This window comes from Cyanistes caeruleus, chromosome 3 (assembly GCF_971803275.1).
Source record: "Cyanistes caeruleus chromosome 3, bCyaCae1.hap1.1, whole genome shotgun sequence".
NCBI classification, from domain to species: Eukaryota; Metazoa; Chordata; class Aves; order Passeriformes; family Paridae; genus Cyanistes; species Cyanistes caeruleus.
In genome coordinates, this window is record NC_141703.1 from 87691232 (window position 1) to 87705091 (window position 13860).

At 55.1% G+C, this 13860-nt stretch overlaps 2 protein-coding genes across 2 annotated transcripts in view; one reads left to right on the forward strand and one right to left on the reverse strand.

The window, feature by feature from the left end:
- Positions 1–10248, reverse strand: part of CLSTN3 (calsyntenin 3) — a 15168-nt gene extending 4920 nt beyond the window's left edge. The window contains exons 1-12 of the mRNA XM_086882627.1: positions 10068–10248; positions 7258–7380; positions 6119–6314; positions 5430–5638; positions 4975–5124; positions 4169–4354; positions 3276–3545; positions 2876–2988; positions 2633–2795; positions 1542–1598; positions 610–767; positions 279–427 (exon numbers count right to left, since the gene is read on the reverse strand). Of these exons, the coding sequence (XP_086738753.1) occupies positions 279–427; positions 610–767; positions 1542–1598; positions 2633–2795; positions 2876–2988; positions 3276–3545; positions 4169–4354; positions 4975–5124; positions 5430–5638; positions 6119–6314; positions 7258–7380; positions 10068–10152 (1859 nt within the window). The 5' untranslated portion in view covers positions 10153–10248. The remainder of the gene's footprint in view (positions 1–278; positions 428–609; positions 768–1541; positions 1599–2632; positions 2796–2875; positions 2989–3275; positions 3546–4168; positions 4355–4974; positions 5125–5429; positions 5639–6118; positions 6315–7257; positions 7381–10067) is intronic.
- A 1199-nt stretch (positions 10249–11447) lies between these two features.
- On the forward strand, positions 11448–13204 carry RBP5 (retinol binding protein 5). The gene is made up of 4 exons (XM_023946394.2): positions 11448–11713; positions 11961–12139; positions 12597–12698; positions 13078–13204. The coding sequence occupies exons 1-4, from the start codon at positions 11641–11643 to the stop codon at positions 13129–13131; spliced, it is 408 nt and encodes a 135-aa protein (XP_023802162.1). The 5' UTR covers positions 11448–11640; the 3' UTR covers positions 13132–13204.
- Positions 13205–13860: the final 656 nt, after the last annotated feature.

Here is a 13860-nt window from a genome sequence, read left to right on the forward strand (position 1 = left end):
TCACATGGATAAACACACAGAAAATTAAAACCCAGTCCACGTGCCTGGAACACTGCAAGCGGAGGCAGAAGTTCTGCATAGGCACTAGGAATCAGTACTGTGGTATCCATTTGGATATTGGACAATTTATCATTTATTTTCAGGAAGATTTTCACCCATTTTGAGACCATCTTAAAATACAGTTATTTTAAAATATGAAGTGAGTCAGTGTAACTTTAGTCAAAAGAGAGGCAACCCTCCTGCTGAACTCAGCCAGAGGTGCTGGTTTGCCCACTCACTTGACAGCTGTGGTGAGCCTGAGTGGCCGGACCCCAGGGGTAGCAAAGCGCAGTGAATTCATATAAGCCACGTGCTGGATTGCGTGGTTGAAGGTTTCCACATCATCACCCTCCAAGGTGAGCAGGGACTGAGAGGGGTTCACATGAACCTAGAGGTGGAAGAAAAGAAAACACCCATGGTTCCTTGGCAAATGACAGGAATGCAGGCTGAGAGAGACACATAGGAGAAAGGTGGGGAGCTGTCTGAGGTGGGGGAGCAGGCAAAGTCCTGGGAAGCAAGGCTGGGGAGAAGAGTGGAGGAGACCCATGCAAGCTGGGCAGATGGGCATACCTTCATCCCTTTGCCCAGACTGTCGAAGTCACTGTAATCAAGCCCCTCACGGCAGGCATACAGGCATTCAATAACCTCCCGGCTCTCCAAGCTACCAGGGCGCACAGTGAAGCCAGCCAAGTAACCATGGAAGTAGTGGTGTATCGACAGAGGATCTCCTGAGGGAAACATGGGAGGTGGAGGGTGTGAGAGACAGGGCGAGGAAGAGAGCAAAACCACAGAAGCAACAGTGTGAGGGCCATGCAGAGGTAAGGGAGGTAGAGGCATACAGAGGGGGGCATGGAAAAGCCCAGAAAACAAAAGCAACAATGGGAGGGACATACAGATGCTAAGGGAGGTAGAGAGGGACAGAGGATTGCACGGGATATGGAAAAGCAAAGGCAACAAGAAGACAGGGGATGCTGAAGAAAAGAGATGAAAATTTTTGAAATTCCAGATGGGGGAAAGTGAGAAAAACAGACCAAAGAAAAGACAAGGGCAGTGAATGGTGGGTAGCATAGAGAAGTTTCTGTCAAACTGCTGAATGCCAGACGGAAACAATTTCTTGTCCCCTTCTCACTCTGCTTCCTGTGAGGGCTTGTAAAAGAAACTACGCATTCCGCAGATAGTTCGGGATGAGGTGACATCTCCTGATGTCTCTAATGGCTATTGTGCTCTTCAGAGACCAGCTTTAATGATCAGGCACAAGTACTCTTTCTCCACACAAAAAGCATACTCCAACTCTCAAAGCAGGCTGCAATCCTTCCATCAGCCTTTTCATGCTCCACAGGTACCAAGGTATCAAGGACCAATCTGCCAAATAAGGGGTTTCCTCCCAAGGTGGTGGGAGGTGGCAGGACAGGACTGGGGAAGCTGTGTGAGGAAGGCACCATGCAAGAAGTGATAGTCATGCATAGTCAAGATGGGGAGAGACCCATCTTCTTTCTCCCTACCTTGCACAGAATCAGTGGCGTTCTCGCCTCCTTTGGTTTTCTCTTTGTTTTTCTCCTCTGCAAAAGGAGAACATCTGGATGAGCAACAAGGCATTGGAAGATGGTAATTACAGGGTTAGGCAAGTATCTACACAAGGGCCTGTATTGGCCAGTCCACAAGAGCAACTCTGTGCCAAGCATCCTTCAGCCCTAGAGGCAGCACATCACTGACAGAGGGCAGAGTTCCTCTCAAGAAGCGGATGGTGAGACTGTAACTGACTTAAGGGAGAAACTATGCAGTTTTTCAATCCTTTCCCAATGTTATCTGTTTCAGGAATTAGCCATGTTCACAAGAAGCTATGTTCTTAACATCCCTTAGAGACTCAGCTCCAGGAGAGGGTCCCAAGCTGATCAGTATTGGTTGTCTGCATAATGCCAATCAAGAGAGCACAGAGCTGTGGGAAGGTCTCTGACCTCAGAGAAGCAGCAGTACAGCAAAGATTTGATCTTGCTGGAAATTTCCGCTAGAGTGAAGGTAAGCAGTAGGCAAATTCCTTTAGTTCTGTCCTGCTTCAGTCTAGCAGGAGAACTGAAGGATCTGAGAAATGCAGCTATGCAAACCATAGAATAGGTTTTAATCTAGTAGTGGCCTAACTTTCCTCCTAACCTAATTTTTGTCTTTCAACCTAATTCCTGTACAGAAGGATTTATGACTTTTTCCTATAGACCCTCAAGACAGAGGAATCCCCATCAACACAATCAGCAGCATAAATAGTACTGCCTGTTTTCTGGTGAAAGGCTTTGATAGAAATGTCAGTCCCAGAATGAGGTACAGAGTTTCAACTCTTCTCTGCCTGAAAGCTGGTTATCCATTGCATATTCTATGGCTGTTGTCCAGGAAGCTGCCAGTGACACTTTTCCCTGAGCTGTTATTATCTTGGCCCAGGAGGAAGGAAGGAGCCACACTAGCTTTGGTGCCAAGGAGGCAAGATGGCTGCAGTGTGGTTTGCATCATTTAGCATTGGGTGGTGTTTCTTTCACCTCTTCTGGGTCTCCCTCCAGCCCCGTTTTTCCCACATGGGAAGAGCACGGTTTGGGGAGTGGGCACTCACCGGCCCAGCAGGCCCCGATCATGAGGGAGGGCTCCGGCCGCGGCGGGTGGATGAGGCCGTTGTCGTGGATCAGGGCCGGGTCGTAAGAGACGCCATCCACGTACAGCGTGACCGTGGGGAACTCCAGGTTGAGGGCGTAATGGTGCCACTCATCGTCGCAGACCTGCGGCGGACGGCAGAGCACGGCGTCAGCAAAGGGCCAGAAGGAGAAGGGACACGGGGAGGATGCAAACCCTTCCTCACCTGCTCAAGCTTCCAGAGGAACTTCACAGGCCTCGCACTTTCCAGCAACGGCCAGTAGAGGAAAGAAATCCGGCAGCCATGAACAGCCAGAGAGTAGTGCGAGTAGCCATCCTCTGCCAGGGACAAGCACGGGGAGTTACGTGTCACACTCCAAGCAGTCCCACCAGCCAGAACCCAGAAGCCCACACTGCCACGCATGACTGGCACTCAGCACCACCTGCTCAAAGGAGGCTTGAGCGCCCCGAGGAAAAGGGACACCTAAAGAAGCTGTGTTCCTGAGGAGGAGCCCCTGCCCAAGTCCTGCTTTGGGACATCAGAGATTGACCCCTGCAGGAACAATCCCTTCTAAGGAGTTAGGAGGCAGTGGGCAGAAGTGTCACCACCCCAGGAGAAGTCTCACCGCTCTGCACTGTACTGCAGATCACCGTCTCCTCTTCCCGCCTGCCTTTGCCGGGCACCACGGCATGCTTCATCCACACGGACAGGGTGAAGTGGTCACTCAGCCCCTCGTGGCCATTTGGTCCGTTCACCACAGGCACCTGGGCAGCCTGGCTGCCATTGAACCAGTAGATGAGGCTGCTGTCCTGGCTGTAGTGCACCGAGAGCCGCGCCGTCCAGTTTGCTGTGGGGCTAGGCACTGGCAGCAGGTCGATCTCTCCTGAGGCAGCACCTATGGAGAAGGGAGAGAGTCAGGAATGCTGGCACGGGAAAATAAGGAGCCTGAGAACTGGGGATCAGATGAAGTGGGCACTGGAAGCCTGACTGTAATGTCTCAGTGCACAGGGAGATAAGGATTTGCCTAAAGTCCTTCTCCTGTATGGAGAAAAATGGTGACTTTTTGTTCAGTGCTGAGGGAAGTCCCACAGACTCTGCATACTGGGACAATGCACAGAAATCTCTGGCTTCCCAGCAAGGAAAGCACAGGTAGTCCCTCACAAAACTAGAAAGTTGTGGAAGTGTTCAGTGCCAGGTTGGATGAGACTCTGAGCACCCTGGCCTAGTGCAAGGCGTCCCTGGCACTCTGGCAGGGATGTTGGAACTAGAAGATCTTTAAGGTTCCTTCCAGTCCAAACCATTCCATGATTCCACAAGATACGGGCAGGAACACCCATTGCCCCTCAATGCAACACCCAAGCTCGGTGTCCTCCCACCCCAGTGACCACAGCAGACGTGAGGAATGTGTCCCCTGGCACCTCTGCGGAGTGAGGCTCAGCTACCGCAGTGAACCCCTCCAGAGGAAGGGGCAGGGTGCCGTGCCACAGCCGCCCTCAGCCCAGGAAAGAACCAATTCACCACAGAGTTTGCGCAGTGACTTCTCGGAGTAGTTATCCCGGTCACAGCCCTTGGCCACGTGGTTTGTCTGCAGCTCCACCGTGGCCTGGATGTTCCACAGGGGCTCATCACACGTCTCCAGGTGAATGGTGGGGAAAAGCGCGAGGCTGCCTGCCCCGGGGGTGTACTCAATCCTCTTGTTCCAGCCTAATGGAAAGGAGTGAAGGAGAGGGATTAGGAACTGCCAAGGACACGGGGCCAGAACACCTGGCATACACATAAGTGGCGTCTATGGACTAGTCCAAATTTTTGGCCTTTTCCTCATTTACGCAGCTGGCATCAATGCATGGAAAGATTTGCTAGAAGCACAGAGTCCAAGGTGCCGGCTTCTACAGCTGATAGTGCTGTGTCATCACTCTCTTATCAGGCAAAGTAGGTATTTAGTTGTGTTGACTTCCCCTTCGTTCTAATTGACTAAGATGAACCTGCAGAAACATGCCACTGCTGGAAAAGCCAAATATCTTCCAGAAGAGCAGTCCCAGAAACAATCTTTGCTGAATACAGTCTGTGAGCCTTATCGAACACATGGCAGTTCACAGTAATCCAAGGAATGATTTTCCAGTGTTAGAATTTACCTTTCAGTGACTTTGCAACAGACTTAGACATCTGCTGTGTCCCCTGATGGAGATGGGTTGGTGCCAGAACTGAACCATATATATGGGCACACAAATTTATATGTGTATATACAAACATTTGCGATGAGGAGGACTGAGTAGTAGCTGAGCAAAAGCAAAGGGAAGAGAAAAATGTGTTTGGAGGTTTCATACCCTGCCAACTGGGCTTGCAGGTGGGTTTCACCTGGATTTCCACTTCAGCATCATCAGAAGCCCTCTTCTTTCCACAGTCATAGGCTGTCACTGTGAATTTGTAGACACGATCCGCACTGTACTGCAGCTTCTCCGTGTTCTCGATGTTCCCTGGTTTGCAAAACAAAGAGATCAAGGTAGAGGACAGGCAGTCTCCTCAAAGACGTTCCTTCTAAAAATCACTCATATCTTTTATCAGTGACAAAAACAACCAAAAAAGAGTTGAGTCACTCTGCCCAGTGTCACTTTGTAACAAGTTACAGCATCCCACAAAATGGACGCTGCTGCTCTCACCAGGACAGATCAGCAGCGCTGGAAAATTTATATATACAGCTCTGCCTTCAAATAGGGCTGGCAGAGAAGGAGCAGAGCAGGAAAACAGGAGTGATGTGCACATGGTGAGTGAGGATTCTTACCATCATTGTCAATGAGGAAGGGAATATTCGGGGTGAGGATCTCATAGTAGCAGATCTGGCTGTACTGGGGTGAGCAGTCGCCATCGATGGCCTCCACACGCAAGATGCGGTCATACAGCTTTCCCTCGGTCACTGCCACGCGATACAGCTTCTCCACAAAGACGGGAGCAAACTCATTCACATCGTTTACTCGAACGTGCACCGTGGCCCTGATGCAGAGAGGCATCAATAAGAACTGATGGGCTGATTAGGAGCCATGCCCTACCTAAATTTCAGAGCAAGCCATTCTTTTAAAGCGCCCCACTCTGATTTCCAGCTGTCAAAAGCAAGGACAAGGAAAGACACCTTGATTTCAGTGCAGCAATGCTGTCACGCAGGCGCTTGGACAATGGTTTCCAACCACTCAGAAAGAGCAAAAGTAATAGCAATGCAATCTAGACCTCCTACCTATATGCAGCAATGTAAAACACCACTTTTAGAAACTGCTGTCAAACAGCCCTCGTTTCTGTATTTACTCGTGTGACAGCCAGTGCACTTTTCTCTTTGGGTCTTCTTAGCATGTTGAGTTACAATATCATGGCTAGAGAAAAATACTTCTGGCTAAATGAAGTGTTTCCACAGCAACTTTCCTTTGCATTTTTGTCACAGATCACATTTTGTGGCATGCAGCAGTGTCTGCATGAACTTACTTGTGTGATTTTTTGGTATTTGCTCCATCAGGTCCCTCTCCACAGTCATAGGCCTGGATGGTAAATGTGTGCTCCTTATGTGCTTCACAATCCACTGGTTCCTTGGCCCGGATCAGCCCCTCTCCTGTAGCTTTGTCCAGGATCACAGCTTCAAAAGGTACCCCTGACCCATGGATCCTGAAGCCACAGATTTCACCTGGTACACAGGAAAACAGAGAGGAAGGGAAGAAAGAAAAGGACTGAGGAGAGCACATTACACCCTTTGCTTTCCTTTCCCATATTTTCTTCCCTTCTAACTTACACTTTCATTCTCCCCCACTATCATCCTTCATTTTGAGCAGTTTTTGGTTCCCTAGGAGTTCCTCCTGCTATCCCTTACAGCCATTAATGGTGCAGATTGCCATCTACTGGAGAATACTCCCACGGCAAGGAGTCCTGACCAGCATCACGAAAGATTGAAGGTTACAAGGCTCAAGCTACATTTATTAGTGCTACACAGCACCTTGTTTCTCCTCCGCATCCCCCAGGGAGGCAAAGCAGGCCATACACTGCAGATAGCCAGAGCATGAAGATCCATGATGTCTCATCCACCCACACACGCAGGATGCGCAGAGTACCGCAGGGGAACTGCAGATAGGGTCACCTAAACCCTAAAATTCAGCTCACAGGGACCACATTTACTCTCCCAAAGCGGGGGAAGAATGAGTGAGGAAACTCCAGGCATGGCCTAAGCAAGCACTAGGAATACAACCACTGAAAGCCTCGCCTGTTGTTCTGGGGATTTGTGCTCACTGTGAGGGGATGTAGCACTGCCAAAGAAGTGTGCCCTACCAGCTTTCTCCAGGGCTCACAGACACAGCACTGTGCATGTGATCTTTGAAAATAGCAGAACTGCGTCAAAAAGTAGCTGGCTCCACCCTCAGTTCCTCTCCCTAAGGAAACAGCTCACAGCATCCTAAATCAAGCTGTGCCCAAATTGCCTCCAGACTTCACTAGGGACCTCCTCCGGAACAAGGTTTGGAGGTGACTGTTTCCTGAAGAGAGGTAGGACCCAGCACAGGGATGAATGTCACTGTGTCCCTGCCTCTCCTTAAGTCTGTCCCTGCCTCCCACCCTTGGCAGAGCTGTTCCCCACCTACCTGCATAGCGCAGTGGGGCGTCTTTGTCCAGCGCAAAGAGCGGCGGGTTGAGCAGGACGGTGTTGTCGTTCTCCATGACGATGCCCTGATACTCAGCTTCAATCCATGGTTTGTGCTTGTTTGCTGGGGCAGATTTGGGGCAAGGAATGGAGGACAGGAATGTATTAGCCACCAACTGCAGACTTAGCAGGAAAAGAGAAGAACTTCATCCCCTAGTGAGTAACAACCAACCCCTCACCACCTTCTTCTCTAGAAATAAAGACGTCTAAAATAGGCTGGGAGAAAAAAAGTTATCTTTATTTAGTTCTACTCATGGGAGACCTCTTCAGAAACAATGTGTTCCTTCTCGTGTCCTCATTGCTATCCTATTAGAAATAAGTGGAGAGACATCTGTGTGCCCAGAAAAGCTGGAGCAGTTAAAAAAAAAGTGAGCTGAAGAGGCAGAAGTAGCCTCAGCCTGGAGACAGATTCCAAATACTAAACCCTTTACTTCAATGAAGCCGGAATGAAAGGATCCAGCCTACATCTTCTCTTAGGTTATCCCCAGAGGACAATGCAGCCATTATCACTTCTGCCTTGTACCCTCTAGACTAAGGCCCAGGACCTACACAGACATGCCCAGCTACACCTTCAGTCAGCCATCCTGCGAACATAACAACCTATTCAGAGAGTCCCTTGCTCTTTCCTTCCCCACTCCATGGTGAGCACCATGTTCCTTTGGCCCCTCCTTGCTAATCCTGTTGGCTGGAGCCCAGCCAGGTTTGGCATGGAGGCAGCAGCCAGCAGGAGGCTCTGAAAAATGTCACAGGCCCAGAAATAGCAAATTAATCTTTATCACACAGGCTCCGGGGCAGGGAAAGGGAGAAATAAAGGGGTGGGGGGGAGGGGAGGGGATAGGAGGGGAGAGAGGAAAAAAAAAAAATCATTACAAATTACAAACCCCTCCCCCATGCCCACTCCCTGCCAAATGGGCCTCCGAGATTATATTACATGGCCTAGTTACAACCCCCATTCCCAGATAATCCCCCACTCTCCCACCCCCTGGAGACCAAGATTTATTACAACCCAGCAATACTTTGAGCACAGCATGGCTCAGAGCTGGTGGGGAGTAGGATACAGAGCCATTCCCCTCAAGGGCACTGCTTCCAATATGTTGAATCCATCCTCTGCAGCACAATGTCCTCTGAAAGGCCATACTGGCATGGCCTCATGTGTTGACTCGGAAGAGGCAGCATCCTGTGCAAGCAAGGATTTTGGGGCCAGGGGGTGCTGCCAGGGGTGGCTGGGGGGCCAGCAGGCAGGGTGGCAGGTCAGCGAGGGGATGTCCCAGCAGGATCCAGCCTGGTGTGGCAGCAAAGAGCGTGGGTTGGCACTTCTCCACCACCGTATTGATTGAGATTATAAAGCATTGCGTAGGAAATCCAGAGAAACATCCATCCTGCTCAGTATGCAGGTGGAATCCTCCCTGTGTGCAAGTGCCCGCGTCTCCCCCTGCCCCTCCATTGTCCCCACCGGATTCCATTCTGTTCCGGCCCTGTCCATGCGCCACACCACCGAGGTGGGGATCCAGAGCTATAAATGCCAAATGTGCCCTGTTGCTGGGGTAACAAGCTGATGGTACAGAGATAAATCCTTTGCTGCATCCACCTGCAACTTGGGAATCACCAATCTGATTTCTCAGGAAATGAGTTGTTGGAGAATAGAAAAACATTTCAGGAATATTTTTAGGATACAGACTCCTACCAGGATACAGACTCCTACCACCTTCAAGAAAGCTCCCGTCAATCTAACATAATTTGCCAAAGGTGGGTAGATGCTTCCGAGCGCAAATTCACAAAGGAGAGGGAGGATCCAGAGCATGAGGGGCCTTTCCTTGCCAGCGAGCCCCATGGAAGCAGAGCAGAACAAATAAATGCCCCTGCCAATGTCAGGGTACACACAGCCCTGCGGTGCATCCGCCCCATAGCCCTGCCTCTTCCAAGGCACGGAAAGCACCCCGAGGTGTCACATTCCCCGATGAGCCCAGAGTCCCTCAAATGTTTACAGATCTTCCCACCCTGTCAGATTACCGACACGCTGACACCGCTCGGATGAATCTCTCACGCTTGTCTCTACAGCCACAGATCTAGAAACCTACATCTTTCTCCATCACTCATTGTGCTCGGAGAACATCTGCATTCAGAACGTTACAGCTGTAGCGCTGGGGTGGTTTGGGGGGTCTTTTATCTTCATCACATAAAATACATTAAATCGACCTGCATCGTTAATCCATAACTATACTTAAACAGCTCCTATTGACAGATCGTAGATGGGTGAACTAGGACTGAAAGATGGAGCTAGGGAATGTGTTTTATGAACTGCAGGGGTCTGTGGAGAAACAACACATTCTCTCTCAGCACGCTAGGGAAGGGATGGGAATCTAAACCCACCCAGTGATAACTAAACAAAAGCAAGACAAGTGGATGGAAAAGGGGAAAACGCAAGGGGAGCGCTAGGAGACGAAAGAATGGAGAGGGAAAAAAAGCGGTGGTAGGATGACAGATGGACAAAGTAGAGAAGGGAGATGGGATAGCATAAGGGCGCCCGACGGGCGAGGAAAGCCGGGGCCGCCGGGGACCGCGGAGATGCCCCGACAGAAACGTGCCGGGAGAAGGCGGCGGGCAGCGCGGAGCCGCACCGCCACCGCGGGGGCGGATGGACGAGCCGCGGCCAACGTGTCCCTCCAGAGCCCCTCGGCGGGGGCTGCCGGTGGTTCCCAGCGGAGCGCCCGCCGCCGCCCGGGACCGTGCCCGCGGCGCTCCGCCGCTCACCTTTGTTGGAGGCGCTGCCGGGCAGCGCGGCGCAGAGGCAGAGCAGAGGGAGGAGGACGGCGGCGCGGGGCCGAGGGTCGCCCATCGCGGCGGCGGCGGGTCCCGGCAGGACCCACGCCCTCGCTCCCGCGGCGGCGGCGGCGCGCAGGGACGGCGGCACCTCCGGCAGCCGCTCCGCGCCCCGCCCGGCCCCGCCCCGCACTGCAGCATGACGTCACGGGCGGCGGGGGGCGCAGCCAATGCGCGCGGCCGCCGCGCCAGGTGCCGCGGGAGCGGGATGCGGGATGCGGGATGCGGGGTGCGGGGTGCGGGATGCGGGGAGCGGAATGCGGAGTACGGGATGCGGGGTGCGGGATGCGGAGTACGGGATGCGGGGTGCGGGATGCGGGGTGCGGGATGCGGGGAGCGGGATGCGGGGAGCGGAATGCGGAGTACGGGATGCGGGGTGCGGGATGCGGGATGCGGGATGCGGGATGCGGGATGCGGGGAGCGGGATGCGGGGAGCGGGATGCGGGATGCGGGGTGCGGGGTGCGGGATGCGGGATGCGGGATGCGGGATGCGGGGAGCGGGATGCGGGATGCGGGATGCGGGATGCGGGGTGCGGGATGCGGGATGCGGGATGCGGGGTGCGGGGTGCGGGATGCGGGGAGCGGGATGCGGGATGCGGAGTGCGGGGTGCGGGATGCGGGGTGCGGGATGCGGGATGCGGGATGCGGGGTGCGGGGTGCGGGATGCGGGGAGCGGGATGCGGGATGCGGGATGCGGGATGCGGGGTGCGGGATGCGGGATGCGGGATGCGGGGAGCGGGATGCGGGATGCGGGGTGCGGGGTGCGGGATGCGGGGTGCGGGGAGCGGGATGCGGGGTGCGGGATGCGGGATGCGGGGTGCGGGGTGCGGGGAGCGGGATGCGGGCGGGACGCGCCGGCCGCTCCTCGCCTCCCCGCTGCGGGCTAGGCGGTCCGCGGAGCGCGCCGACGGCTACGGGCGCCCGCCCGGGGAGGGGGAAAGCTTCGACACCGGGGCGGCTGCTGAGGGATAAGGAGGGCGTGGAGATCGGGGGGATGCGAGGGGCTTGCAGACCGCACCCGGAGCCCGGGCTCGGGATGGGCAGGGCGGAGCTGCCAGCCTGCCGCCGCCTCTCCTCGACGGGGTGTCCGCGCCGTGGGGAGCGCAAGCCGGGGCACCGCTCCGACGAAACTCGCAGCCGCCGGACTCGCGGTGTGAGGAAGGGCCGGGGAGGGAGGGTTCCTTGCCGCTGGTTGGAAGTCCAGAGTTTAATACGAGCAGCCCCCGAGGAGGGCGGAGGATGAGGAGGCGACCCGCCGTCCCTACGTCCTGCCCAGCCGAGGCGGAGATGCTGGAGCAGGGGCCGTCCCGGCCCTTTCCGCGCCCCCCGGCGCGGGGACTCTTACTGCGGCGGGGGGCGCGGGGACCGGGCCGCCCCGCAGCGCTGCCCGCACGGCGGGAGAGCGAGCGGCCCGCCCGGCGAGCCAGCTTGGTCCCGGCTCCGCGCCCGCCCGGCTGCCTGCGCTCTTTTCTCCGCGCCGTCCGCCGCGTCCCTCTGCGCCGGGATGCCTCCCAACCTCACCGGCTATTACCGCTTCGTCTCCCAAGAGAACATGGACAATTACCTGCGGGCTTTAGGTAACGCTTCCCTCCCCATCACGCTCCCTCCCCGCTTTAGTTCTGCGTCTCCAAAAAGTTAAGAGTGGGAAAGAGGAAGGGACTTGGGAACTCTCTGGTCTTTCTGTCTCCTACCATCACTTCTGCGCTGGGGTAGTGGAGGAAAGGAGATTCTATGGCTGATGCTCCTCGGCTAAAAGAGTGGAGGAGCTCTACTGGAGGAGGGGCCCAGGTCGTCCACTCATCGCCCCTCTCTCTCCTCCTCTAGATATCAACGTGGTCCTGCGAAAGCTGGTCTGCCTACTGAAGCCGGACAAAGAGATCATCCACACGGGAGATCACATGGTCATCCGCACTATCACCTCCCTGCGGGACTACGTTATGGATTTTGACCTGGGAGTTCAGTTTGAGGAAGACCTGGGACCCGTGGATGGACGCAAGTGCCAGGTGAGAAACCCAAGCAATGAAGTTTCACGGAGGACTGGGGTGTACTAAAGAGCTCAGGGACTTGCTTGGTTTTTGGCTCAATAACCAGGTGAGAACCAAGCCCAGAGCCGGCATGCCCCTGCAGGTCCAGGAGTAAGTGGTTCTGTGAGTAAACGGCTCACTGCAAAGAGCCAGAAACCAGTTCTCTGAGATTCGGAGGATATTATCCTCTGGAGCAAAGCCCCGAAAAGATAGAATGTCAGCGCACTTGGCAGAACTCCGTTGTTGCACTTGGAAGCCAGAGGGTCATTCACCTCCCACAAAGACCATCTGTCCCGAGAAACCACTAAAGAGACACCAGATCAGGGGTTGCATTTGAAATTGTGTTGGAGAGGAGCAGCCAGTGTGGACGCTGGAAACACGTATCACCCCAATCCACTTGTCTCAGGACCTTGTCCTCCCCTCTCCTTCCTTGCAGACAACCGTCTCCTGGGAGGGGGATCAGCTGGTGTGTGAGCAGCTCGGAGAGAAGAGGAACCGAGGCTGGAGGCACTGGTTGGAGGGGGACCAGCTTCATCTGGTGAGGAGGGGTCCGGTGCAGCTTGCAGCATCCCAGTCACAGCGAGCGGGGGAGACACGGTGTGGGTGCTGTTGGCTCTGAGCCAGCCCTGCAGTTCCCTTCCACCTTCTCTCAGCCTTCATTCCCGGCTCTGCGGGGGCAGCCACCGCTTCACACAAACATCCGCCTCCAGGGTTTAAAAGTTAAACTCAAAAGTTAAACAGCTCAACAACAAAGGCCATGTCCCTTCCCTGCCCCGCAGCCAGACCCGCAGGGGCTTTGGGAGGGTCGGCAGTGCATCAGCCTGCGAGGCTCCAGCCAGCAGCGGGAGGGCTGGCAGAACTGGCGAGAAACAGGAGGGGATCCAACCTAAACTCCTCTTTTGCCCTCCCTTTCCCAGCGCATGACTGCTGAAGACGAGGTCTGCGTCCAGGTTTTCCAGAAGGTGAAGTGAGCGCTCCCCGCAGAGATGCCCGGACGGCACCGGCCCTCCCCAGTGCGAGAAAGAAAAAGAAAACAAGAGCCGAGCCCCCCCGTAGCAGCGTGTTTTCTTGGGCCTCGCCCAGCGGGCAGCAGCGGCCGGGGGTGACGGCCGGGCCGGCCGGGGGGAGCGGGAGGCGGGGAGCGGGATGGGCCGGGCCGGGCCGGGGAGGGCACTGGGCCGCCGGCTGCGCGGAGGCTCCTTTCACAATAAGAGCGCTCGGGGAGGAGCGGGGCGGGGGCTGCCCCGCGGCCGGGCCGGCCCCCGCAGCTCCAGCGCTCCTCCTGCCCACCCCACCCCGGCCCAACCCCGCGATGCCCTCCCGGGATGGGGGGGTCGGTGCCCGAGTGGGCGAGGGTGGCTCAGGCTGCTCCTCCTGCAGCCACCACCTGCCATCTTCTGTGGTACTCTGAGGACGCTACCTTCCTCCCGGGATCGGGGGACCATAGAACCATGGAATGGTTCGGGTTGTAAGGATGTTAAAATTATCATTTAGTTGAAGGCCTCCCCTTTCCTTCCTCCGATGCCATGGAATTCAGGAAGAATTTCTTCGGGGAAAGAATTGTCAAGCATTGAAATGGACTACCCGGGGAGGTGGTGGAGTCACCATCCCCAGAGGTGTTCACAGAACGGTTGGACGTGGCACTTACTGGCGTAGTCTGGTTGAAAAGGTTAATGATCGGTCAAAAATTGGATTTGATG